This window comes from Erithacus rubecula (genome assembly GCF_903797595.1).
Source record: "Erithacus rubecula genome assembly, chromosome: 1".
In the NCBI taxonomy this organism is placed as follows: domain Eukaryota; kingdom Metazoa; phylum Chordata; class Aves; order Passeriformes; family Muscicapidae; genus Erithacus; species Erithacus rubecula.
In genome coordinates, this window is record NC_136658.1 from 24,157,484 (window position 1) to 24,185,153 (window position 27,670).

Sequence of the window (27,670 nt, forward strand, 5' to 3'; positions counted from 1 at the left end):
CTTCCAACTAGCTTGCCCACAGAAAAAGTGCATGAGCTTGCTTTATCTGAATGTCTCTGCTGCCCAGTAAAGGCTGTCATGCAGGAAGATGCCTTAAAAGCTATGAAAACACAAACCTTCAGCCTTGCCCATTTAGTCTTTCCAAGATGTGAACCAGAAGGGCCTGAGGTTTACAAGAAACAGAGGCATCCTTCTACTTTCTCTGAGGAGAAAAAAACCCCAACATCCCTACTTAAAGACAAAGGTTATTAAAGACAAAGGGACACTGTGCTCAGGGCACAGGCTAGGAACCACAGGAACCCCAGCAAGCTTCAGCTCAGGCTGCCTGAGGACAGGCTGGCTGAAGTGCTGCAGTTCAGCCCCTTACCTCCTACAAGACACAAGCTGTCACCTGTGAAGCCAAGAGGGTCAGAAAGCCTCCAAATATTGACTTATATATTATAAATATATAATATATATATATAACATGTATATATATAATATATATATAAATATTATTTAACTTAAGTGTATACTTCAGGAAACTCAAAACCAAGGCTTTAGTTGGTAACAAAACCAGCACAATTGTGTACTAGGGGAGCCCCTCCATTCTGAAAACACAATGAAAACATTGTGAAACCCAGCTGTACTTCCTGATGGTGTGTGTGTGTGTGTTAACATGTATAAACTCCTTAGCAGTAAATTAGGGCTCATAGTAGTTTTGTCTTTCTTCTTTTCACAAATTATATTGGCCAGTATTTATGGATTCTCAGTAATGAGCACATGGAAGTGCCCTGTCATAACAGAGTGAGAGATCACTATCACACTGGTAAAGGGGATGCACAGCATGGAAACCCAGTACTGAGCAAGAGATCAGGAAACTCACCTTGCCAGGGGATGGCTTGAGGAGCTCAGACTGTTCAGTTTGCCAAAGACAAGACTGGGAGCAGTCCTTGTGCAGGGCACAGTTACAGCAGAAGGGAACAGACACACTGGATTGAAGGCTTATTTAGTGGATTAAACAGAAGATTAAGTATCTGCAGACCAAACTAGACAAATGCAAGCCAGAAATTACGTGTAACAGAATGAGGATAACTAACTACTGCAGTAACATACCAAACACAGTGATATTTTCCATTTGAAGTAATAACTTAATCAAGACTAGATGTTTTTAAGACACATTGCAGAGTCCAGAGCAAATGGAATGAATAAAAAAACCTCCAAGATATATGGGCTGTATTATGTAATACATAATACAATAATAAGAAGCACAACAGCTTCTTCTGGTCTCACCATCTATTAATCTATGGGGAAAGTTGCCCCTTTTAGTGTCAGTGGAGTTGGTACACAGCCATATTTTTAGCAACAAGGCATGATGATGTTTACATGAAATAGTAATAATAATATGTTGTTTTACACCCACACCTCTAATCTGAAATTCTCTAAGCACTTTACCATCACTATGTCAGCAAACCTGACAACTCACTGGCTGATAAATTGGCATTATCATCTCTTTCATCCAGCTTGCACTTTTTTAGAGTAACTAATCATCTGCTTGCCATTTACATGGGAAACAGAACACTCAGGCTACCTGCCAACTTGCTTTTAAGCCTTTTGGTGAGAAAATGGTCAGATGGGTACCTTGCAGAAGCTGTCAGGGTAGAAAGCAGCTCAGCACACAGAACTGCCCAGCAGCTGCCCTACTTCAGATGCTCATCCCCAGTACAAACTTTATAGCATCTGAAAACTGTATACAATTTCCCTAGGAAAATTCTGCTGACAAAATACTTTCGAAGAGCAGAAGTCAGCAATTAAAGTGTTAAAACCAAAAGACAGAGAAAAAGAAAGAATGCTTCCTAGTTGCATTAACAAAATCTTCATCTACAACAGACAGACTGAAAAAAAAAAAGAAAGAAGAATAATTTCCATTAGTTTCCATGACAACCAATGGAAATCGCTAACACATCTTCTTTCCCTTGTCAACCTCTGGCAGACCTGTCAGGGAAAGCAAGGGACTATGACCTGTGTAAGGTTCTCTACTTAACCAGAATGCTGGGAAATATGCATTCCCATAATGTCAAGTGCTCCCCTTACAGCACAACTCTAGGTTTTTTTTCCTCTAAGACACTAGAAGATAGAAAGGTGCTTACTTTATTCCTGGGAGAGCAAAAGCACCCCAGAAGTGCAATCCCCTCTGAGACATCCCAGCTGTCCCACTTTATGACCTGCTTCTTTTTCTCTCTGGCTTCATCAAAACATTCAATCATCACTTTTCCATCTGTGAGCCATTGGTTCACACCTTGAAGGTGGCCCATATTAAGCACTTTTTGCACATCTTTACTGGCTGGCAAGAAATTGATGTATCATCCAGTAACTCTGGTCTACATTTTGTCTCCATTTTTTTACTATTATTATCATTGCTGGCAAGGAAAATGATCCTCTGCAATGCCTGCTGCACCTTCTACATGAGAACTTTTAAACTTTCCTTAATAGGAATGCATTCAGCTTTATAAACCCTGCTATGAGGCACAGCACCATCATTATCCTTGCTTTATAGATGTGAGCACCACAGCTTAAAGGAACAAGGCGCCTTGCCTAAAGCCTACATACAAATCATGGCATCATGCTAAGAGTGAGGATAAATTGGTCTGCAAAGAGTCTATTCGCATTTTCTTGATGCCCACAGGCTCTGAAAGTGTTTGAACCACAGATGTTCAGTCTGCTGTAGCCCCTCCACCCTGCCAAAACCCCACAGCAAATAAATATTAACCTGAAACAAAACCAAAACACCCAAACCTCAACTAGGTGTCTCTGTTTAATGCTGGTTTACTGTTGACCTTGCATCTGCAGCCAGGATGGCCTAACTGACCCCAGCATCTGGATGTGTGCTGCTGCACTGCAGAAGAGCTTGGCAGTGATTTGCGAGGAGATGTTAACATCCAGCTGTTCTCTCATCTCCTTTGGTTTTCACATGCAAAAAGCCAGGAGTGGCTCAGGCACGGTGCTGGTACTGTGTGAATTCAAGCTTTTCACATACCACAGTGAGATTTAACACTCACCAAGCAAGACAGGAAATCCACAAATAATTCACACTGACTGCAAATTTTGCTATATTCTCCATTCTCCCATCCCAGATCCAAGTTGCAGGAGTTACTGGAAAGTAACACGACTGAGCACAGTGGCTCTGTGTACATGGGTGTGGGTGCACACGAGGTGTAAAAAATCACATTTTTTGCCCCCTGATTAGCTGTGCTTTGGCTCAGCTTCCTCCACAACACCCTCCTGGGGGACTGCACACAGCTCTGAGTGGAAAAAGGAGAAGACAAAGCACTGAGTTAAAAGTTGAGCAACAATAAGTTGTTCTACAAACTGCTTCTGGCAGATTCCATCATTCCCATCAGTCTTGAGGCTGATGGCATTTAGTGGCTATGAAGGTATGAACTACAATCACTGGGGAATTAAATTGCTCATAAATTGCTTCTCTGGCCTGCAGTAGAAGCTTATCTGATACTCAAGCTTTTCCCTCTGGTAAGGCAGTAAGTATTGTACCACTGCACCTACTTCTACAAAACTTAGAGCAATACTGTAGAAAATGTTTCATTAAACATTACTAAAACTGGCTTTTTGGTTTAAAAGTTGTTACCTTTGAGAAGGTTCAAAGGTAACACCAAACAGAGAATAAGATCACATACATCTCTGTTTCCTTTCCTGCATTGACAGGAGGAAGGGAGCTGCAAGGAGATTAAAAGAGGCATGCTAAGCCCTGAGCTGAGGGATCCCATAAACCAGCTACAAGTACAATGTGGAGATAATGGCATGGAGGAGGCACTGATTATCATTGAACACAGGGGTGTAATTAGGACCGTTGGGAGAGAATGAAAATATTAATGGTCTACTTGCTCACAGAAGAGAAATGTGAAGACAAACTTACCAACTCTGAGATATTTCAGAGCATGGTATCATTTTCCATAGAGCAGGAAGGAAGCATCCTTACCAGGGATGTGTAAAACTGCATTTGGCAAGACACTATTGGCTCTGGTTTGTAGAAGCAACTACTAATCCCAGGGCATGCAGTGATACCTTGTAGAAAAAACAGTCTGCTTTTCTGAATGAGTGAAAAATAAAAAAGTAATCCTGACTTAATCTGCTCCTCCTTACCCTTACACATAACCCTCTACAAATAAGTCCAAGCCCCAGTCCTGGGGATGACAGAAAAAAAGCTTTGTGAGAAAAAGAGCCTCTGCTGCAACCTGACTTCATCATCACCTATCCACAGGGCAATTGGAGAAGGAAACTACTGCCTGAAGATTAGGCCTGACTCTATTCATTTGGCATTTATTGTCTTAGGACTGGAACACCCCTGAACTTACATCATGTGGAGCAAACATGCTGTCCTCAGACAGGAACACTGCAGCTTTTCTGCCAAGCTGAAGGCGATGCCTCCGACATGAATGCTTGGTCCCTTGCCACCTTAATCTTTCAGAGTCTTGGGTTTGAATGCACAAACTGCAGACCAGAGCTCAGTCACAACCTTTACAGTTACCCCTGAGGAATTTTGCTCACCCAGACAACTAAATGATTCAGACATTGCAAAAATTCCCTAATGAAATTGCTTCCTCCTACATAGAGGAAATGAGACAACAATTCAAATTCCTCATACTTAAGCTTCCTTGAACATAAACATGAAAAAGCGGCCAAAACCAGAAGGGGAAAGAAAGCCCCAGAGCAGCAAGAAGTACATATGCAAAGAGTTACAACATGCAGAAGCAAAGCTCTGGCTTCAGGCTAAAATTACCAGTGCTTAAATGGCAGGGGCTGCTCTGGCTTAAATGGCAGGGGCACCTTCCCAGGAAGAGTCCTCCAGATGGATTCATCGTTGGGAAAACAGCAACAGGCTCTGCTGTCAAAACCATCCCTGGACAGACAACATTGTACTGGAGGCCAACTTATCAGCTGTCCAGTGCCTGCCAAAGCCCATCCTGGTAGAAGGATGGAAATTCCTTGTTCTGCCTCTCTGACACCAAGCCTCAAAATATCTCATCAGGGCAGCAGGTTGATAAGGAAAAGGCAGACAAGGATAGCATTTCTGATGGCAGGAAGTACACACACACCCTGGGCTCATTTATTAGGACAAGGTTCACCAGTACATCTCTCCATCAGAGGCAGGGACCTTCGCCAGCTCACTCCTGACACCCCACTCTTGTTTCCCTCTTATCAAATACTTTAACATCCTCTGCTCCCCTCGTGTGACTTGGAAGACTTAAGACCCTTTCAGGTTTGAGTCATATTACTGCCATGGGTACTTCCAAGCAAATCTTTCTACAACCTCTCTAGGTCTCCTCACAAATAGATACAAAACTAAAGAATTTGTTTCTGGATATAAAACAACCTTCAAATCACTGCTTCTTGAAAACTTTCCTTGTTGGGAAAAAGCTGATTAAGCTGGAAGCACACCAGCATTTATATTCCCGAGGTCTCTTGATCCTTGAGTCTTGATCCTAGAGTCTCAGGACTCTATGCAAGAAGCAGGGATGGGATGAGAAGGAAAATGTACTGGCTAGGGACAATCAGCACTGGATAACAAATAGCTGTCCAAACAGCTCTTCTATGCTTGGAGCATAATGTGTGCAAATCCTCTCCTCCAGCAAATGAAAGGCAGTGGCTCTGTCATGGTGTTATCTGTTGCTTTCCATTGCTCCTTCAAGCTCGTTTGCTGCTCTTTGCAGTGCAAAAGGGAAGGACTAAGCAGAAGGAACAAGAAAAACTGTGTTCTATGGAGTCCATTACACAGCATTGAAGTATTTTGAGAAAGTGGTTAAAGATCCATCTCTGGGACAGCAGTTGGGAGGGTACAGCCAAGAAAAATGCTGTTTAGCTCCCAAACAGTGGAAATATGGGATTCACTTCCAGCTGAAGTTGACAAGATACTAAACTCATCCCCAGTCATCCACCCCAAATCCTTCACTGTTTCCAAGGTATTTGTCCAAAAGGAGCCTCCAATTTGTTTCCAACTTATAGGCCTCCTGATGCACTCCAAACAAGATGCAGATGTCTGCAAGAAATTCCACATTTGCAGACTGGAGCATTTGCAGACTGGAGAATTTGCTTTTCTTCATCTCTTACAGATAGCCTTCATCTAAACCACTGCCCCAAGCAACCACAGGGGCCATGCCAAAACCAAGAAGTACACTGTAATAAGTGACAAAACTACAGCACAGTAGTAAAATTTCACAATTTATATGAATTTCTCTTCTGGGTAGCTAGCTTGCAAGGTAGAGAAGGGACAGCCACTTATTACTGCTGTTTGGTATCCTCAGCCCAGATCAACACTGAAGTGTACTTGAAAAAAAGTAGAATAAAATGCCACACAGTAGCTGCTTGTGCTAGTTATCTATGCTTTAACGGAGCATTGAAGCTTTCAGATTTGTTTATCTGCCATTTTTTTATTTACTGCCACAATCAGAATCGCACAGTTGACAGAAAATACACCCCTGTTCCAACCAGCTCACACCTAACTGTACACAGCTGTGGCAAAACCTACAACCCCTGATAAAGTCCGGATGTGTATAACCCCCTGTCTACCACCCAGATGCAGCCGTAGAAGGAAGTACGCTTCAGAGCACAAAAGCAGGCTGCTCTTTTTGCTTGCTAAACTCAGATACAACACTGTGAGAGAAATATCCCCAAGGAAATGCTGGTTATTCAAAAATTAGCATAGCTATCACAGGAGAGCAACCTCCCTGCAAAGATAGATGCAACCCAGGTAAACAAGGCACTTCTGGGAACCAATCTCAAATCTCATCTAGCTCATAGGATATGTGGCAGAAACACAGCCTGGTTAATGGGAGTCTCATCAGTCTGGGAAGAGACATCTGGCTGAAATTTGTGACAAACTCTTCTCTGTACAAAGAGATACACTCCCCAGCTCATGTAACACCACACAAGAAAGATCAAAGGTGCCCCAAAGCCTCCCGATGAGTAAGCAGCTGTACCAATAACAGCAGCTGGAAAATGCAACAGGAGACTCAGTCAGTCCCTTCCTCCTGTGCTGGGAGCAGAGCTGTCTCCTCGACAGCCCACAGCAGCAGCCCGTTGTTAATTACCGGCAAGGAATTTCCACTCTGGCAGATAAAGTCATTCACTCAGCCACTGGCGCATTTGCACAAAGCAGCTCAGCTCTGACAGCAGCTCCATCTGAGAAGCAACATTTGGGTGCCACGCACATGTAAGTGCTACATGACATCAAATCTGCTGTAGAGCTTGTGCCACACATACTGCTGCTCAGAGGTTACAGCCCCTTCAGAACAGCTGGGGAAGTTGTTTAAACACTCCTACATGAGGCATTTGGCCAGTGACTTCAGCACAATGAGGTGCCTTGGACAGAACCGCTTGGTCCATCTCCCAGGCTCCAATTCCTGGGACATCTGCAGCACAACAGCCTGGTGGCACAGCTCGCAGCTTAAAAAACAGGATTTGCACAGCCTTTGCTGTGTGCTCCCAGGGAAGAACTACTTTTTCCCTGCTTCCCATTAAAAAGGTGCTTATTGTCTTGAGATGCAACTCCAGCAATGCCTGGTCTAGCACTCAAGGGAAGGATTACAAGAAGGAAGACACCTATCATCACAAATCCAGCTCAAGGAGAAAAAATGGACATCGTCTTTTCTTCCACTGAAGATGTGCTTGCTAGGCTAGACCTGGGAAGACACTTTTATTAAATTATTTTATTAATGTGTTACTGTTGGGTTTTATTGCACAAAGCCAGTGCATATTAAAAACAACCTGAGTCATCCACATGATTGGCACCATGTTGCCTTTTCTGTCCATTGTCCTGGCTAAATTATCAGTGAAAGCAGGACTGAACTATTCATAAAGTCTCTATCACTTAATTTCAAAAGGTAAACTTCTTAAAATTATGGCTTCAGGGCCAAATACAGCTATGTGATTACATAAAGATCTCAAATTAAATTTAATCAGTTTCATTCATTATGACATTGGTTTTTAGGTTTTGTCCATTGCAAAAACATGGGAAAAGCTCCTGATGCTGGCCATACCGTGTGAACAGCCCAGTGGGACGAAGTATACTAAGTCCTGTGAAGGTTATCTGAATTTCCATCTCCAAACTCCCTGGTACACACAAGTACTCTGCTGGCAAAGGGCACAAGGGTGGAAAGGGTGAAGAGTTGCTCTCCTAACATGAAAAAGCAGCCAAGTCACATCAAGAGGAAGCACTTTGGTAAGTTAAGCAAACAGAAACGTCTGCCTTTTCTCTCCCCCTTAGCATCTCTTTTCAGCTTTTCATATAGGAAAATTACACTGAGGGAAACAGAGATCAGGTGAAAAAAATCTTCCCAAGGTTAGAACAGATGTAGATACTGCAAACACCATGCTTTTAGAAAAGGTTATAAATCTGCCTCCAGATATTTGTCACTACTGTATTGCTCAGGGGTTGTAGCACTTCAGATCTGTCTCCTGTACATGTCCTCACAAGAGGGGAGTCGCTGACCTTCCTTCCTCTGCTTGCCCTTTTTAGCCAAAATGAGACAAATTGGATTAAACCTTTTACACATGTTTCCAAAGGCTGGCTCATTTGGCCAGAAATGGGTTAAAGATAGCTCAGAAGAACAGTACAGGCCCCAGAGATGATGCTGAATGGCCAGAAAACTTGCAAGGAGCAGAAGGCAGGCCAGGAAAGTGACCTCTCCTCTTGGCAAGGCTGGATTCAAGAAAGAACTTGTATCCACAGCTCACATCAATACACTCATGCTGGTGTAAACCTCTTTGCTAACATCTAAAATTCATGGTGAAAATAACTTTCCCAAAGATCCTGAATGAGGTTTAAGCGAAAATGAAAACAAGAAAACCCCACACTCTTATTGTGAAATAAATAACCCTGTGGGACACAGAATAATGCTGGTATGGAAATGGTCCCACACACCACCCTTCACACCTCAATGGGCAGAATCAAATAGCAACTGACTCCTCCCCAGTGTTAACTAGGCAACTTACTCCAGCAGGATGTGAACAGCTGATTGACTTTTAGAATACTTAACAGACATCTCAAGCCTCTCCCTTTTCCTCTGTTGTGATGGATGCTTCACAAAAAATCACTCGGTATGCTTTGGGAGCCCCAGTTGAGAGTATGAGTAACTTCAAATCTGTAGCATTCCTGTTAATATGAGTGAACAGCCACCTCATTGAGTCTGACCCAGGAAGACAGAGATAAAAGGGGCTGAAGTCTGGTGGCTGGCCTCCATCTGAGAAGTACAGTTCACTGTCTACTGCTCTTGTGACTATTACTGAACCAGGCCAAGAAAAGCTCCCAAGTTCTGGCATGCCTCATATTTTCCAGTCTGCATGAAGTTATGCCAGGAACATTTACTGAAGCAATTTTTTTTCTTTCTTTAAAAACTCTAATTATGCACCTATGACTTAGATTGCAATACTGGATGTCACCAAAAGTATGTATTCTATCACCATCTGCTTAAACCAGGTAGAGCAGTGATCCTTATCTCCACAGGAGATATTCTCTGCTAGTAGGACATCTACTAAAACCAAGTGGAGCAGTCATCTTTTTCATAACCCATCCTTCCTCCAGGAGGATATCGGCCGTTATGGACCACTCAGTTCCATTGCATGACTGATAAAATTACATCACCCATTGTAAAATGCTCCACCCAGGGGGAGGAGCCAAGCCTTTCCTACCCAGATAAAACTGAAATTTAGAACACCAAAGCAGCCTTTTTTCCACTGGATTCCAGAGGAAAAACAGACATTTCCACATCATCATTGGACCTTCAGAGGAAAACTGCACCCTTCTACAGGACTACTGCTTCAACTGAACCACATCTGTCACTCCAAGAAAACTGCAGCCACCATTTAATCAGACTGCTACCAACACCCTGACTGATGGGGTGTCAGGTTGTATTCTGACTGTCAGTGTTTTGGGTTTGTTCTTTGTAATACTGTATCTCTATTTTAATTTTCTGGTAAAGAACTGTTATTCCTATTTCCACATCTTTGCCTGAAAGCCCCTTAATTTCAAAATTATAATAATTTGGAGGGAAGGGGTTTACATTCTCCATTTTAAAGAGAGGCTCCTGCCTTTCTTAGCAGACACCTGTCTTTCAAACCAAGACAACCTAACAATGTTGCAGAAACAAATTTTCAAGAACCCCAGTACAACTCAGATACATTTTGCTAACAAAAGGATTAGAAGCTTAAGTCTCAGTGTTAATATTCCAAATGTACCAAAAGGGACAAAGTGCAAGCTGCAGCAGAAACAAAAGTCATAGAGAGGGTTATCGCTTCCAAAATCTGGAAAGGGAATACCACACTAATCTTACTGAATGCCAGTGATGCAGTAGAGTAGTAACAAGAAACATTTAGAAGTGGATAACCATCAAAGTTATCTCTGAATTACAAGCAGCTCACCTTCAAGCATAGCCCACTACCTAGAAAATGAGAAGATCTAAATATTCCAGAGGGTGGGACTGTACTGATATTCACTGCTTGGCAGCTAGTAGCAAAGAGGAATCAAACTGAACCCCAAAATAAAAGTTACCCAAAGTGTCCATTATCCTGAAACCAGACCCAGACTTTAGTCATCAGTCTCAAGTTTTGTTGAATTTAGACTGGAATCAAACCAAAACATTCACTAGTTTGCCACCTGGACCATTATCTCTGAAGCCAGTCATAACAATAATAATTAATTTATTCACTCAAGCATGAACTGGCCTTTAAAACTAAGTTCTGAATATGATGGCAGTACATATTTTCTTAGTTTCAGTTTGCAGGTGAGACACAGAAACATGACCGTACTTACATCTGGGAATCTATCCAGGTACTACAAATTACAGAATATTAGGCAAAAAGCAGAATTTAGCACTTTGACAATGTTAGTGACACCAATGAAATCACAAATGCAGGACCAAACATATTTTGGATGTTTCTCTGGGTTACTGATCCCAGAAGGCTTTACTCAGACCAGTGTCATCATTACTTAACTGTTATTATAACTTTTCTTATGGATGCTATGCACCACCTTCCTACAGAGGTGTTGGTGTATATTGAACAGATTAAGATTTATTTAGGGTTCCTAAGAAAATTAGTAAACATGATCTGGCTTATTCAGGACAGTGCTGAAGAGGATGCATGGAAACATTCACTGCATAAGTATGTCACACTTTGGGCATTACAATATCATCACGTACAGGCAGATGTGAAATGCAGGTCCATACTACAGCTCAGTCCCACTCCTCTTGGTTTTCATGACAGCAGCGATCAGAGCTCAACCGTGTTGGCTTACAACACCCTGTGTCACTTCTGCTCCTCACCTGGCCGTTGCAGGGAGTTCACAAAGAGCTTTGCTCAGGGAGAGAGAGAGCAACAGCAATAGGCTCCATCCTAAACCCCACTCTTTACCATAACACGGGCAGCACGGATGGGAGGAAGAAAAAGAAGGAATCAAACTTGTTTATGCCTCTTTTTTTTTTTTTTTTTTTTTTTTTTCCCATGGACCCAAACTGCGATGCTCTAGGGCGGGCCTCGCCATCTGGGAGAAATATGGAGAGAGAAAAAATGCAGGGAGGGAGGACGAGGTGCCACCCGAGCGGGACCGCTTTCCTCCGAAGTCAGGTTCGGCCTCTCTTTTCAGCCCAGCTTGAGTTCATTTCCCTCAAATCACTTCCACATTTCCCCTGCCGTAATTATTAAATATTTTGTTTCTGACTTCACTTTTAAGGGAGGCCGCCACACCCAGTAATGCAGGCACCGTTTGTTTTCCAACACTAGAGCTGGGGGGGGAGGGGGGTTGCAGCTGGGGGTTTTCAAACGTTTTCAATGTCATTGCAGTGAAAGAAAGGAAGAAAAGAAGAGCGAGTGAAAGACGGCGCGGGAGGAAGGGAGGGATGGAGAAAAGGAGGGAGAGAGGGAGGGAGGAAAGGGGGCTGTCCTGGGGAGCTTGTCCTGGCGGCGGGATGCAGGGATCTGGCCCGGCGGGGATACAGCCCCTTGCCCTACCGAGGCGCCCATCGGACCTGCAACTTCCCTCTCCGCCCCGGCTGCCACTTTTCCCAGTCCCGGCTGCTTCCCCACGGGTTCCGCGGCGCCCCCGCTGTTCCCACCCCGTCCCGTCCCGTTCCCCCTTCCCGCCGCCGGGGCCCCGCGCCTACCTCGGCTCGCAGGCGGGCGGCGGCCAGCAGGGCGCAGACCAGGGGGAGAGTTTTCCAGATCTGAAAGAGAGGGAGCGGGCGGCGGTGAGTGCGGGCCGGGCCGGGGCCGGCGGGGCGGTCGCCGTCGCCGAACTTCCCATCCCGCGACCCCTCTCACCATGCTGCGGGCTGCGGGTGAAACCAGCGGGGCAGGAGTACTTGCGGAGGCACCTTCTCCGGCTCGCTCGTGAAGAGAAGGAAACGGCTCCCCCTCGCCCCGACCCGCCAGCCCGCGGCTCCACCCCCGGCCCGGCCCGGCCCGACCCCCGCCCCGGGGCCGACTCCTCCCCGCTCCCCGCCCGCTCTCCACCGCCCCTCGGCGGTGCCCCCGTCCTTCCCGCCGCCGGCCCCTCGATGCCCTACGGCGACCTCGGGGGCCTTTGAAGGCAGCGGGTGGCTGAGGGGCGTCCAGAGGACTCGGTTGCCAGCCCACACCACCGGCTTCACACCCCCGCCGGGCAGAACACGGGGCCGGGGAGGCTCCCCAAGCCCTGCTCCGGTGGGATTTCAGAAGTGTCGACAGCCGTGCCGGGGCGCGGATGCTCGCCAGCCGGGCCAAGGCCATCCCGCCGACTGGTCGTAGCAACCCCCACGTTGTCACAAAAATGGGGAGACTGGGGAAACGAGAGCACGAGGTGGCTTCTCCGCAGGCGAGACTCACTGACCGAGTCTACCCACTGCTCCCCCACACTCCAGCCCTAAGGCCACTGAAGTGCCAGCCACAGCTACAGGTGTCACTCATGTCGGGATCTGGGCAGGTTTAAAAATAAGGGTTTAGACTCATATATGTTAGGATCCAAATGTTCTGTGGGCAAAACAGGCAGCCAGGCCTTCATGTCAGGCACAGGGGCTCAAAATCCCACCTGAAATCCTCATTTGTGTGTAAATACTGGTGATCCTCTTGTTGTCTCTCTTCATCTCTGAATTTCAGTAGCATCCAGTAGCTAGAAGGAGCGATCTGACAATGCAAAAAGACCCATTGCCTTGGGCACATACAGAAATCTGTCACAGCAAGCAACACTATGACACCAGTTGTCAAAGTCATTTTCTTGAGTTTTGAGGTTTGCTGTAACCAAAAATGACACCCCTGGCTTTAAAATACCACTTCACTCTGACCAAGCGTGCCCATAAACTATCTTCTTTTCCTGCTTTATTCTCTGCCCTCAATGCAGGCAGACACCAAAGGAGATGCTGAGATGTGTACCCTCATTCACAATGACCAAAGAGTATTCCAGCATCCTGCAGCAAGGAGAAAACTATGGGAAGAGTTACCCTAGATCCACATCTGGTCTGTTCATGGCAGCTGTGACATTTTTCTGTGCTTCCTCAGGCTTTGCTTCCTTACTCAGTTCTGTTTTTAGGACTACTGTGATTAATTTTGCATTTATAAAGCATCTTCCCCAGCAAGTTCTGCTTCTGCCTGTGAATGCTACTAGTCTATAAATCCATTCTGAAAAGATGTTGAATTATTTCACTGCTCATGCTGAGCAATGTGGTTTTCATTGCTTGGTTTTGTTTTTTTTAAAATCACCTTTCATGATGTACCTCTTTGTTTTGGAGTAATTGATCGCCCTGCCTCATGATATGCCTCAGGCATAGTTATGGCTTAAATCAGCTGGCCTCTAGTTTGCAGAAGCTTACCCTGAGTCACCCTGAAGTGAGTGCCATGATAAGAAAAAGAAAAAAAAAAGGCAAATTATAAATATATTTTAAAAGATTCATCAATTTCTGTGCCCTTGATACTCAGTTCTGTGCAAGCTGCATTACATGAGGAGGCTCTCTATTTCCAGAGAGTAAAAGTGACTCATATCAGCCTTCAGAACAGAGCGCTAGCAGGGGTCTCCCAGTGCCCTCACTCCCTTTTTGATATCATGTGCAGTCTCCTCATGTAGGTGTGATTAGGTACTGTGCTAGATTATGTAGGTCACCATGAGCATGAATTTTTCTTCTGTATACTCAAATGACTAAATATGGAACAGAAAATAAAGGATTAAATCTCCCATTCTGTGCTGACATTCATGTACATGAAAATGTGTTTCTTCAAGTTAGTTTCTATTATGTGGAAATGGGTAGAAGTAAAAACCAAAAAGCATCTCATACAAGCATCAGAAAGGGTGATCACAAGACAAAACAATCTCAGTGCAGACACCAGGGCCTTATTGCTGTGCACAAAGGCACACATTTTATAACCAAATACATGATATCCAACAAACTTTTCACTTTTATTCCAAACTTTCACCATTTAAAACCGTAAACTGCAAAGAAACAGTTAGTACAACCTAAGTGCATTACAAATAAATCTGATGGGAATCTTTGCTGTTTTGTGATGGACCCAAAACACACAGCTTGAATCAGAAGCACTAGAATAAGAGGAAAGCAAATGCATTTACAGTTGTGTTTTCAAGCTGTGGCCATAATGGAAAAGGTAATTAATCATTTCTAGCTGCACAACCAAAGAATCATAAAAATACTTTCAGCTAAAAGCTTTATTATAAGGGTGAACGATGTTTGCCTGAAATTTTGAAGGCTGCAATGCTCTGATAGGCCAAGAAGTTGGGAATCATTGCTCTACAAAGAAGATGTTGTTCCATTACATATACCAGTATTTCATTTCTACTGGTGCTTACTTTCCACTCACTGAAATCTCTAAAACAAACATGTTGTAATACATATGGGATTGCAAATTTTGAGATACATACTTACCACCAAGTGGTTGCACAACTGAAATTCAGTAATGACTTGTTAATCAAATGAAGCCTGGACACATGCAAATGTACATCTCATGGGTGGATACATTCTCCTGTGTTTAATAAAACACAAGCTTTAACAGATGCTTTCTCCATTCTTGGGGCATTGTCAAGATCACTCCCCTGGATCTCTGGCACCTCAAGAGGGTTGCTCTGAAAGCTCAGCCTCTCCCTTATTACAGGATGTGCACACATATACACCCAAAATTATACTGTAAACATGCCAAAATATACTTCTTAAGGCCTCACCCAACCCTTGTGGCTATACCATGATATCACCTTCTCCACATTACCTCACTCCTATCCACTACCCACATCCTTCCTGTCTCCCCATTTCCCCTGCCATATAAAACATCTGCCCTAAGGGATTGGGTTGTGCTCACACTGCTTGATGAAGTTAGCAATTTTCCTGCCTGCACTGTGTTTTAGGTTACAATTCAAGAAACAAATTGTTTGGCAGGTGGCCTTCACAACAGGACTATAGTTGTCTGCATGATGGGACAAGTCTGTCCCAGTGGGAATTTTGCAGCAATTTGGTAGAATTAAGAAGCAGGGTATTATTTTTGAGTGGCAAACCTGTTAAGGTTGTAGCTGAGAAGACTCAGCTCATGTGGTATTGGAGACATCTGTGTTGTCTTGAGCTATATGAGCAGTGACTCCTCATGGATCAGACTTCCAGCACCCGAGGAAGAGCCAAAGGCTGCCTGGCTATTCACAGCAGACATAGGCCAAGACTTCAATACGTGAGGGGAAAGCCTAGGGCAGGGTTTTACCCTCAAATATGTGGGCATCAGACTCAAATGAACTCTAGGATGGCCACAAGGCCAGTGTGAGGGTTCCAAGAGCTGTAATACACATGGACACCTCACCACCTTCTTTGAGAACTGAGGCCCGCAGCAGCCTTCTCCAGGTGACCCCCTGACCTGTCATTGCTGACTTGAGTCCATAACTACTTTTCTGGAGTTTGGTTACTTTGCAGACTGCACTTTGTTAAATCCAGGGAGTTTTTTTCTATTTTGGCTTTGTGTTTTTTCTTCATTCCCTTGCTCTCATAATTTTCTTTTTTGTTGTGGTTTCCTCATTTCTTGCTCCTGCTCTAGCTGCAGTATTTGTACTAATCACTATTCCTTAAAGTTCTATTTCAGACACGATGTAATAAAGTGCTATACCTTCTCCTCTTTTTTGCCCCTTGTAGATGTCTTTATTTTGCAGGTAGTACTGGGGACACTGTTGACCAAAGGACACACAAGTCTGGCACTAGCAGGCTATGTGGTTTGTATAAAAGGCATTCTCTAACAGCTAATGCATTTGATAGTCTTTTAGATATTCTATTAGCTAGAGCAGTAAAATGCCTAAATACTTTGACAACTTGGCCCTTAAACTTTATTCTTGGTACCCCTTATTCAAGGTGAACTTTTCTAATTTCAGACAAGCTTCCAAAGGCAGCACTTCCTCACAGAATTCATCCATTCCAGCACCCAGGTGCGATAACCCAGGTAAACCATGGCCATCGGGGTGGGCACGGAGCTGCACCGAAGTCCAGTCAGTGTAACCATATCCACTCTGCATTTTCCACAGCCTGGCCAAGGCTAACTTGATATTCACAGTACCTCATAGGCTTGAACTACACTTGGACCCAAGTCATGGTGTAAGAAAGAAAAATCAGTCTCAAAGCCTCAGTGTAGAATCAGTCAATCTATCCTTAGCACTGTCGCATGTTTCCATCTCAGCATGTTCCTCATGCCAGTTCACTCCACTGCTGCTAGGCCAGGGTGCAGCACAGATAAATTAAATACACTTAGTTTTGACTCTGCTCCTTCATGTGCCCTTAGAGGCTGAGGACACAAGGCTTGTTCAGCCTGGAGAAGAGATCCTGTTTGGACCAGGAGGATAGACTGAGGTCTCTTTCAACCAGAATTTTTCAGTGAACTTGTTTGGTCCCTTAAGTTTGGATTAACCTTCAAACTAAAAGCACTCTCACAAAAGAAGTCCTACCTATCCAAAAGTAGTTTGATACAATTCCCTGAAAGTGCTCCCTAGGATGCTGCTTGTCCATGACCAAACAGCTCAGAACTGCCAGGTCCATTAGTAGTGTTCTGGAGATACAGGCCTGTGAGAATTACTGTGATTCTTTATGTACAAAGAACATGTCTCATGCACCCAAAGTAACAGCTGGCATGAAGAAGACAGTGTTCCCAGGCAATCCAATATCATTTATGAAACTGTCCCCAGCCTGATGAGGACAGAGCTGCCAGATGTGTTGCTTCCACCATTGTGTAGTTGATAGATGGTCACAGGGATTGGCTCATAGAGACTGCCTGGGACATCTGTCCTGGTTCAGAGGAGATGTGGCTTATCACTCAGATGAGCAAAACTGTTATTTTATCGCAATGAGGCAGTCACTAGCAAGATATCTGTACCCACATTTATTTTGTGGGGTCCTAGCCTATGTGCTACTGCCTCAGTTTGTTGGATTTGAATCTGACCCCAAAAGCCCTTCAGAATCAGTTTGATAATGCAACAGGCAGAAATCTAGCAAATTAAGTCTTGGAACTAGTATCAAGTTAAGGTGAGTTGTCCATTCTATAGGCAGCTGAATGGGCTCGTCCAATTCATAATATGGATTTCCTCATGTGTAATGCTACATCACACAGCAGGATGAAGGTATGCACTGCCATGAAGAAACACTGCAAGGCAGAGTCCTGGCTTGACTGACACCTGCTTACGTCACATGCACTTCACTGCACAAACTGTTTCATATGATACTATTCTTCAAAAGCGAGGCAATAAACATCACCACCTTCCACTTACCCTTCCCCATTATCTCCCTCATTTTGCAGACACATTTACTGAAGAGTTGCTAAGGTCATTTCTGTCAGAGAATAGAGTCAAACCCAGGACTCTTCTGTGGGTGGATGAAATTTCAGCTACTTTGTCTTTCTGCATCATTGAGCTACAAAGATGTACTCAGCCCTGTCATATTCCATACAATAATCCAGGCCCCTATCCCAAAAAGATACTGCTGTGGAGCAAGAGGTTATCTGCCACCAGCAAATCCTGATTCACACAATTAAGAGCACTTTCTCCATTAGCTGAAACAGTAGGGGGTTTGTGCTCATGAATGTAGCAGAAAATCAACCCAGAATGTCTTGAGCTCAGGCACAGGCTGTTATAATCTGTCAATTATATCATAACAAAACATAAGTGTTCCACATGCCACTCACTTGTCTCACCTCTCAGTTGCTGCTGTCACATAGAGGCAAGCTTAACATTTGAATGAAATATCCAGAAAAAATACCAGGAGGTGTGCTAGCACCTGCCATTCTGCTACAAAGAAACAGGCAGCCTCTCTTCAGCAGCTAAAGCTAATCACTTATGGCTTGGCTGTGGGACCTACAGATCCTGGCTACCAAGTCAGAGCACCAAGTGCTAGAAGAGCCAGTGGGGATTTCAAGGATTAATATGAACATCACAGGAGGTGCTAGGGTGTGTGCAGCCAGCCCCTTCTTCAGAAGGGCAAGGACACAGACTTAATGAACCTACTGAGGTGTGGGAACATTTTGTGTAGGGGCTTTTGTGGGGCTCAACACCACACAATCCATCTACGAGATACAGAACCTCAGAGACCACTGAAGTGACCCTCCACTGAGCAGCTCTGTCTAAGGTTGTCTCTTAATCTGCACAAGTTGTCCACAGCTGTGTGATAGTAGATAGTGAGTGCACCCCAAGATGTCACTAATCCATTCAAACAACTGCCACAGCAGCAGATCCTGTCTCTCAGCAATGCTACAGGACTGTCAGAGTATATCTCAAACTCAGGTCTTGTAGCTACCTTCTCCTTACCCTTCCATTATACATATACAAAAAACTCATGGACTGTGCTAGTCACTTTTATAGTTGAGAGGACAGAGGTTCTTGGGTTCTCCTACACACTCTGATTTTGCTGTTTTCATCCTCTAAGGATGGGCAACCTGCTAGCACAGAACATGACCACAGACATATCTGTCCCAGCCCATGGCAGAGCCTGGGATGCCTGCTAGAAGGCATTCAGGAATTTGCTGACCAAAATGCATTTGAGCTATGTGAGCTGTGCCTGGGTCAGTGGGGACTGGGTGTGGAATAGCAGCTCTGTGAGTCACCAGGGGTCTGTGAGAACTGAAGGAAAGGTCAACACAGCCTTTTTCAAGTACAGACTGCTGCAATGTTCTGTATACAAATTCAGGATGTCTGTTCTGATGCTGAATATGAGAAAGCTTGGGGGTTGGCCATGTAAGTTTGGACAGCTGATCTAAAACATAAACACGAGTTCAGGGACTCTTACAAAATGAAAAAAATATGCTGCTAAGCAAGAAAATGTGCAATGTGTTAGTAAACACATCTCACCCTAGAGATTAGCTCTTGTCATTGCTTAACAATGCTATGAAATCATATATTCCCCTCCCTGCCCTGGGACAGACAGTGGAAACCAAGAGGTTTTAGTCTTCCTTTTTACAGAGGAGCAATGCCTGTCTTTCACCAGAACTATCATTCCCTAGGAGATGCTAAGCATCCTCAGCCCATTACAGGGGCTGGCAAGTGCAGTTGCTGAGTGTCTGAAAATGTGGTTCTTCCATTATGTGGTAAGTATGGAGAAAGTGACTGACCTTAGACATCCATATTTGAACATGTTGGCCTTTAACTGCTGCAGCCTAGCTGACCCACTGGGTCAGGATTTATGGCAGAGCTTTTACATGTAAGAAGAGGATAAATATCTGTAAACAAAGCAAATCCAAAGGAAAAGGTCACTGTTTCCAACCTGTGTGAGAGAAAGCTTTTGAATTGGAAATGTTAGTGATAGGAGGCAAAGTGGATAAGAAGTTATGGTTACAAACCGAATGAGTTGTCCCAGGAGAATGAAAATTGAGAGAGCTGAATGGGCAAGCTCAAATGACATACTCCTCTGGGCCAGTGCAGCACTACAGTGACCACTGAACTCTGTTGGAAAGCAAGGTGAAGGAGGTGAGAGACACCTTTCTTGGCAGAACAACAGAGTGGAGGAGATGAGCAAAACAAGCCATATGCAAAAAGGAAGGATGAAAGCACCATCAGAGGGCTTGAAAAAAAGGACAGGTTCCAGCTGAATGGCACATATTTGGAGGGCCCTGCCTGGCTCTGAAAGGCTGAAGGAGGAGATAAATTTGTGGTGGAAGTGTGACGTCTTCCCAAATCCCATCTGACATCCATCACTCACAAGTTCATTGACTTTAACAGTAGCACAATCCTACCTTTAGAAAAGGAGTGTGTTCACTGGATCTGAACTTCTGACTCTTTAAAAATGTCTGTATCTGTGACTTCCCACAGCAAGAGGTACAGCTGTTTAACACAGCATTGATAGATATCAAAATGCTGAATAAAACCTGTTCACTGAACCCAGATCTCCAGTACCTTTTACAAGCTTGCCTCTATCTTCCTTTAGCGGTGTATGAGGTCATCTGCTCCAAACAAAAGAACTGGCTTAGCAGTTTTGGCTCCTGTGGGTACCTATCCCAGTTTAGTGGGAGAAACTTACAGGGCAGGTGACATAGGCAGGTCTGGACGGAGCTGTGCTTCGTAACTCTGTGTCCATGTAAATCTGTTTGTGATACACACATGTGTCCAGATACTCTGAGGCAGGGCTTTTAGAGACCTTTTCCATCATCCCACTCCACAGGAAATGCAAACCTGGGAATGGCATGGCTCTGAGCTAGCGGCGGAGCCTGGAAATGACAAATTAACATAAGCTGTGAGTTTACATACATCTAGCAGCCATTTATGGCCTGGTCTGAGCTTAAATAAAAGCCATGGTCCCTGGAAAATTTGGGCCTGTCTGTCAGTGAGGCATTCCAGACAAAAAACATCACGTGCTCATTTAATGAAGTGAAATAAGATCTTTGTTCTGCATGCTTTCCCTCTGCTCTCCCCCTCCGCCCCCCTTTTTCTGAATGAGGCAGTTTTGTCCAAGGATTGCAAGCCAATGTTCCAATCCCTCACAGATGTTTTCCATTATCAGAGCTGCCTCTTGTCCTTCAAATAATTTTCCATAAGACTCCTGTAACTGGGGCTGGAAAACTAAGCCAAAAGCTCAGAAGAAAGGACCCTATTCCAAGCTGCTGACAAGACTGAAAAATGCTTTAGGGTGCCGCTGGGACCACCCAGACTGAAGCATCCTCAGCAGGGGAGCAACTGAAAAAGATGCTAGTGGTGGGAAGAGGCTCAATGTACAGTACAGGCATTTAAACAGCTTGGTAAATTAACTCTGATGAGGTATAATCATGTTGTGTGACTATTGAGACTGGTGGCAGACAACAGTGACTGATTATTAACTCCACAGCGTATGGTACAAGGGGCCTTTGTGTGCCCCCACCCGAGACTTACTCATATTTTGTGAGCTGCGTCTGTCTGGAAGTCAAATTGCCACTGCTATAGAAAACTAACAAACAGGTTTGGAGGAAGGGAGGGGAAACTCAAGAGAGGTTTTCTGTTTGGATTCTTCTTACCACCATCCCCCTCAAAACATCATCCTTTGCTGGGGATCCCACATGTATGGAGCTGGGCCACCTACTTACTGCACAGAGCCAAGCAGCTTCCTTGCTGCAAACAGAAACCAGCTACAGGAGCATCAGGCTCTGCTCTGCAGATTTCTTGTTCCATTAAATTCAGCTGCAGAGGAGGTCACCAAGATAGAAGGACCCATCTGAACAATCCACAAAGCCCCTTTCTGCATCCTCAGGTAACCTTGCCATTCTGTCCCTTGGAGACTTCTGCTGAAGTTCCTCCAACCATCATGATCTCATCTGCCTTGAGAAGGAAAATCTCCAATTCCTTATTTCATGTTTGCAAGAAAGTTAAGGTGGCACTTGATGAGAACCATCTAGAAATGAAATTAGGTGCCCTACATGTCCCCTTCCCTCCAACTCAGCTCTAAGAAGTGAAATAAAGCTACAGCAGAGATGTCAAACAGGTACTCACAACCAGAGCTTACATTGCCACAGGAGGATGAGCCAGGACTCCTCTGTCAGCATCCTAATGCGAAAGAATTCTGCTGCTTCATGAGCAGGGACTGCCTTAGGACAAGGAAGGTCTGACCAGAGGTATAATATTCCCAATGGCTGTATTCTGCATTTTATCAGAATGTTCTGGGAAGCAAAACACATAGGCAGGCCTGGCTTCCATGATCAGAGCTCATGACTCTTACGTTCTGGATTAGACCTCGTTTCAACTGGCTTGATGAGTTGGACTTTTTCTCACTTGAAAGCCCAAAACTTCAACAAACGTTTTGCATCATTCCTGGTGTCTCCCTTTTTGCAATCCTAAGCCTAGGTGCATGTCTCACCAACTCCGTATAAGCTCTGAGCACTGGGTTAGATGGTGAAAGATAGAGAGAAACTGTTTCCTTGGTAGCTGTTTGCAGAGTTGAACTGACTGTCAAAGAGAAAAGGTTATGAGCTGAGCACTTCTGCCAGGCTGGGACTATATGTGGGTTTGAGTAGTCCTGCAGAATCACAGAAATGCTGGCTTGCAGTGAATCTTTGTGTGTGGTTCAGCCTCCTACCTGAAGCAGGGCTATGGCTAAAGCTCATTTGGTTGTCTGTGTCTCTGCCTTGCCAAATCTTGAAGATCTCTGCAGGTAGAGACTCCACCACCTTCCTGGGTACTTGTTACAGTGACACACCAATGTACTGGGAACCTGCAAGTGTTTATCCTCCCTAAACTTACCCTCACCTCTTCTTATGACCCCAGACATGGAGTTCCTCAACATCTGTCAGAATCTCCACATGTAGGAGATCAGTGGTTTGAAATGGAGCTGTTGACTGCTCTGAGAAATCTCCTGGACCTGGACAGATCTTGGGCAGAGACAGCCTGAGTCACTGATGAAGTCACTCTGGCATTACACTCTACTTGATAGCAGGGATTAGTTTCAATTTAGACTATGGCTACAAATTAGGAATTATGGTGTTATATGGTTTTTATTGATACAAATATTATTATGTAATAATAATATGCATGAATACACATTAATAGTGTAAGCTTGCTACAAACCTAAAAATAATGTAAAATGCTGACTGAAAATGCATAACTACATTAATCCTTTTCAACAAACTCTTTCACTTGCATTTCCTTTGTTAGTAGTGGGTAAATAAGCATTCAACTGCACACAGCCACCTGCTGCTCCCGTTCTCCTGCTCTGATCAGCCATAAGGCTGGTTAAAGGCCTTTGTTTTTTTGAGCACAGATACAGCATCAGCAGGAAAACCTGGCAAATTTAGCTGAAACTAATGGCATACTGCTTCACTTCGTTGATTCTCTCCTTTGGGGATCATGCCTCGTTAATTCTTTTCTTGCATATGTTAAACTGCAATGGTAAGCTAAACAATTTAAAACAAAATTTAAAACAACTTGTTTACATTGTTCGGTCAGAGCAAAGATCAGACATTTCCCCCAAAGCAATGCTGACTTCTTATCTGCCAGGACATGCTGCGGCTCCCTCAGCTGAGGCAGTACAAGGGCGGGAGGTCACAGCTGACTGCTTCTGGGCAGAGACTGAGCTTCTGTAATTCTCAGAAACTCTGGAATACTTGCAGATAGCAAGACAGCAGAGGGCACACTGCAATCACTGCAGGTAAGAGGACTTGGGAGCAGCCCGTGGTTCCACCACACAATAAGTGCACACAGATGTCTCTGGCATACCTGTGCAAGGAAAAAGGAGAGTGTGGATCTGGATGAGACAGAGCCTGGGAAAAGGATATGGAAGAGAAAGGGAAATGGGAAGCAGCAGTGCCCCAGCTGAGGTGACAGCACACAGGCTGGCAGAGGCCATATATGGAGCTCCTGAAGAGAAACTGACCTAAGGTCACTTGGGGTTCCATTGCAGTGCAAGAGACATTGTTCCATATTATTTCCATGTCCTGCAGGTTCAAAGCATTTCAACTTGTCAAGACTCTGTCCCACCTTCCAAAACAATAAAGAAGAAAGAAAAAAAATCAACAGCAACAACACCAAACTCCCATGCTGTGATATCAGATGGACCACTGCACAAAACAACTGTTTGTAAGAGGTAACCTCTACAAGTGGATCAGCTGGAGGAGAAGCTGCTGCCTGTATGCAGACAGCACATCCCACTGAGGTTGGTGGGCTGCAGATGGCTATCTGCTGCCCAGGCATTCCTGGCAACATTGTGACCCAGCCCTAGTTTCTCAGACTGATTCCTTCATTCTGATCTTGTCCTGGTCCCTCCTGTACTTAGAGCTGTTTTCTCATTCCAGTCCTCTTTGTCTCAAGTCACTTCCTCCACTCCTCCTAATTGCTCCCTGCTTGCTTTCTCTACTCGCCCCACAAAGTATCTATCTGCCTTCATCTTTGAGGCTCAGCCTTCTTCTACTTCTCACTACCATTGCCTCGAACATCCATCTCCTGATCCTAGGCTCCTTCCTCCAGTTCTTTGTCCAGTCACCCACCCTTCCCAGTCTCCTTCCTCAGGCTGTCCACAGCCCCTCCACCTTAGCTGCTTCTGGTGTCTCCCCACTCTCAGTCTCATTTCCCTCAGTGCTTCAGATCCTACAGTTCCTGTACTACATGGTCCTGGTCACTCTTCACTACCTATAGTCACTGCTTTCTCCCTGTTTCATGTCCTGGAGGCTTGTCCCCATGTAGTCAATTTTCTTCACATCTGGTCCTCCCCACTCTGCATTGCAGAGTCTTTTTTCCTGAGCTGCTTGGGCAGCTCAGGAAAATATCTTTTCTTCCCTGAGCTGCTTGGACAACTGGCAAAGGCACCAGAAAAGCACAGAAATAATGGACTTCCTGCCTCTAGCTGGGAAGAAATGGGCAAACTAGTCCACCCTGCAAACAAACTCATGCTGCTGCCCTCACTCAAACCTAGGAAGATCAAAGCAGGTACCCACACACCCATCCAGCATGTGGGAAGTGTGGGGCCATGGCAGTGGCTTTCAACTGATGTGCTGACATGGAGATATGGACATAATGTCCTCATCAGACACAGCTCCATTTTACCTTGTCACAGTTGATTAACTTTTAAACAGAAGTACTGCTCTGTAGTGGAAAGGCCTCGTTTTAGTGTTTGTGTGTGGAAACACACTAAAGCAAAGCCCCCTTAAGCCAGCCAGATTTGTATCCTTTCAAAAAGCAATAGATATACTCTGTGGAGAAATGTACAACCTTGGGTCGTTTCCTGATGGGAGATGAGAAGTACCATGAAACCTGGCAGCTGCAGTCCTGCATTCCTAATAATGGTAATTAACTTTAACTTGACCTTCCTGATGGACAGATAAGATTGCACCAAATCATTCCATCATTTCACAAAGTGAAAAAAACACAAGATAAAGCCATTTGTTTCCTTTAATGTGCTGCTGGCATGGCTGATCTCAGTAAAATAAAGTCAGAAGGAAATGGGCTGGATCTGGGAAGGCTGAGTACAGAAGGATGGGGAAAAAACTTGTGGCTAAAAGTTTGGCCAAGGCTGAGACAAAGAAAAAGAAGAGAAAGAGAGGAGAGGAATATTTTGGGAAAATACTGGACTCCACTGGAAAAATACCTGCTATTTCTCCACCATAGCAGCCTTTTGGAGCATTTTCTGTGAAAGAAAAAACATTCCAACAGGCACATTATTTTCTTTCCTTAGAAATCTGACCACTGGTAATGCTAACAAGACAACCTCTCTCTCACAAAAGTGTATTACAAAACTTTGTCCTGGCTGCCAAACATTCACCATTTATTTGTACCGAAATTTTCCATTCCTGCTTTCCGTCTCAGACATGTATTTCCTTTTAAATTCTTACAGAAATAGCATCCTTGTGCTCTGAAAGGGGCTTGGGAAAAGAAGAAAGATTTGTTTTTTCAACCATTCCAGAAAATAGTAGAAATTCAAGGAGCTGAAGCAAGAACTTCAGATGAGGTTGTTTTTTTTTTTCCACCAGATCCTTGTCTGACCTTATCAGACCCCTCAGGAAATTGAATTTATCAGCACAAATACCAGTCTTTCTGGGCTACAACTGTGGTCATCTGCTAGAAATAACCAGCAGACTTTGGCTGAAAACTGGGTCCTGATTGCTTTGGTTTTACAGAGAAGCTCACACTCCTAAAACTTGGCAGCCTGGTATATTCCTTAAGATAAAAAAAAAAAACAAAAAACAAAAAACAAAAAAACAAAACTCTCCTCCCACCCTTTCATGACTTTCCTCTTTCTTGCAATACTTGCAGTGTTGTAGCAAGACTATGAAATGTGGTAGGGCACATAAGTCAGGAAAAGATAACTTTTTGTAATATGGTCTCATGAAAATCTGTTCAGATTTTGGGTTTAAGTACAAAATGTCACAAATTTCCATTTCCCATCTGTGACTGGCATAGCGCAGCTTGTGGTTTTGGCCACTTGCCACAACTCTATGACATTTTTATTGCCATGTGAAAGTTCTGGCCCTGTGTTCCAGAGAACTTTGGTCTAGCTGGTCTATTGCCAGCTGAGATGTGGCCAAATGTGATACAGGAAAACTCTTTGATTATTGGTGTCTAGGTGCATGCATATTTCTTCTTCAAATTAAGTATTGGATTACTAGAACACTGGCCCACAGTATTCCTGAAGCCAGAACAAGGTGGCATAGGCTAGATGAGTGGATTACTAAGTGAGTAAAAAATAGGCTGGACAGGCGAACTCAAAGTATAGAGGCTAGCATTCCAACATCTAATGGGAAAATGGGAAGCCACTTAGGAGTAACATTCCTCAAGTGATTAATACCATTTAACATCCTCATCTATAGGAGAAAAAGGAGGCAGAGAACATCTGGAAGAGTTCACAGATGATACAAAAGTGAAGTAGTGGCAGGTGTTTTGGAAGGCAATGCTGCCATTTAGAAGGACCTAAATAAATTGGAGAAAAGGGCTGGCAGATATCCGACCAAGTTCAACAGTGACAAGGGCAAAGTTTTGCAGTGCGTGCCAGTGCAGGCTGGCTGCTGACTGCCCAGGAAATACCTCTGCAGAAAGGCTTTAGGGTCCCAAAAGACTACTGACTGAAATCAGAAGTGCATTCAGCAGCTATATAGGCCAAGAGCATGCTGGACTGCAGAAACAAGAGAGCAAGTCAAGGAAAGGGATTATTTCCCTCTGTTCAAGAGTCATGAGGCTGCATCTGGAGCATTCTTCCCTGTTCTCTTCTTCCCCGAATATGAATGATATTTATATACTGAGTGGGGTACACCAAGAAAATAAGGAATTTGAAGCACTTAATGCATAAGGAAAGATTGGGGAACCTGGGTTTGCTCATACTGCAGTAAAGATAGTAGTTGGGGACTTATTTGCTATCTTTGGCTAAAGGAAGGGTTATGGGAGTCCAAGGGACCCACAGGGGTCCAAGCTGAAAGGATGAGAAGCAATGGACACAGTTGCAGCAAAGGCAATTCCACAGTTTATAATCCGGAAAGACAAGTATATATTCCCAGACTCATTCCCCTTGTGTAACATCCATTCTGGGATGACATCCATTCTGGGATGACATCCTAGACTCTTTTATCTTGGTGACATCCACTCTGTGGACCCTCTTTTCCACCAAATCTGTCTCCTAAAATCTGAGACATCTGAGCCCTCCCATTTAAGTAATCCCACTCTCTGAGAGCTCAGCCTGCTGTTACCTTTAGGCTCAATCCTTCAAAGACAGCACAGCATGACTGAAAGCAGCACAAGTTTCAGGGAAGAGTTACTTGGTCA

General features: G+C 44.3%; 1 protein-coding gene across 2 annotated transcripts in view; it reads right to left on the reverse strand.

Annotated features, from left to right (window-relative positions):
- The window catches only part of FSTL1 (follistatin like 1), a 212,003-nt gene that overhangs the window by 42,175 nt on the left and 142,158 nt on the right, over positions 1-27,670 (reverse strand). Inside the window, exons 1-2 of one of the 2 annotated variants that reach the window (XM_079305733.1) lie at positions 12,307-12,768; positions 12,150-12,209 (exon numbers count right to left, since the gene is read on the reverse strand). In XM_079305733.1, coding sequence (XP_079161859.1) covers positions 12,150-12,209; positions 12,307-12,753 — 507 coding nt within the window. In that variant the 5' untranslated portion in view covers positions 12,754-12,768. Of the gene's footprint in view, positions 1-12,149; positions 12,210-12,306; positions 12,769-27,670 lie in introns of those variants that run through there. The other variant, XM_079305734.1, reaches the window with a different exon arrangement.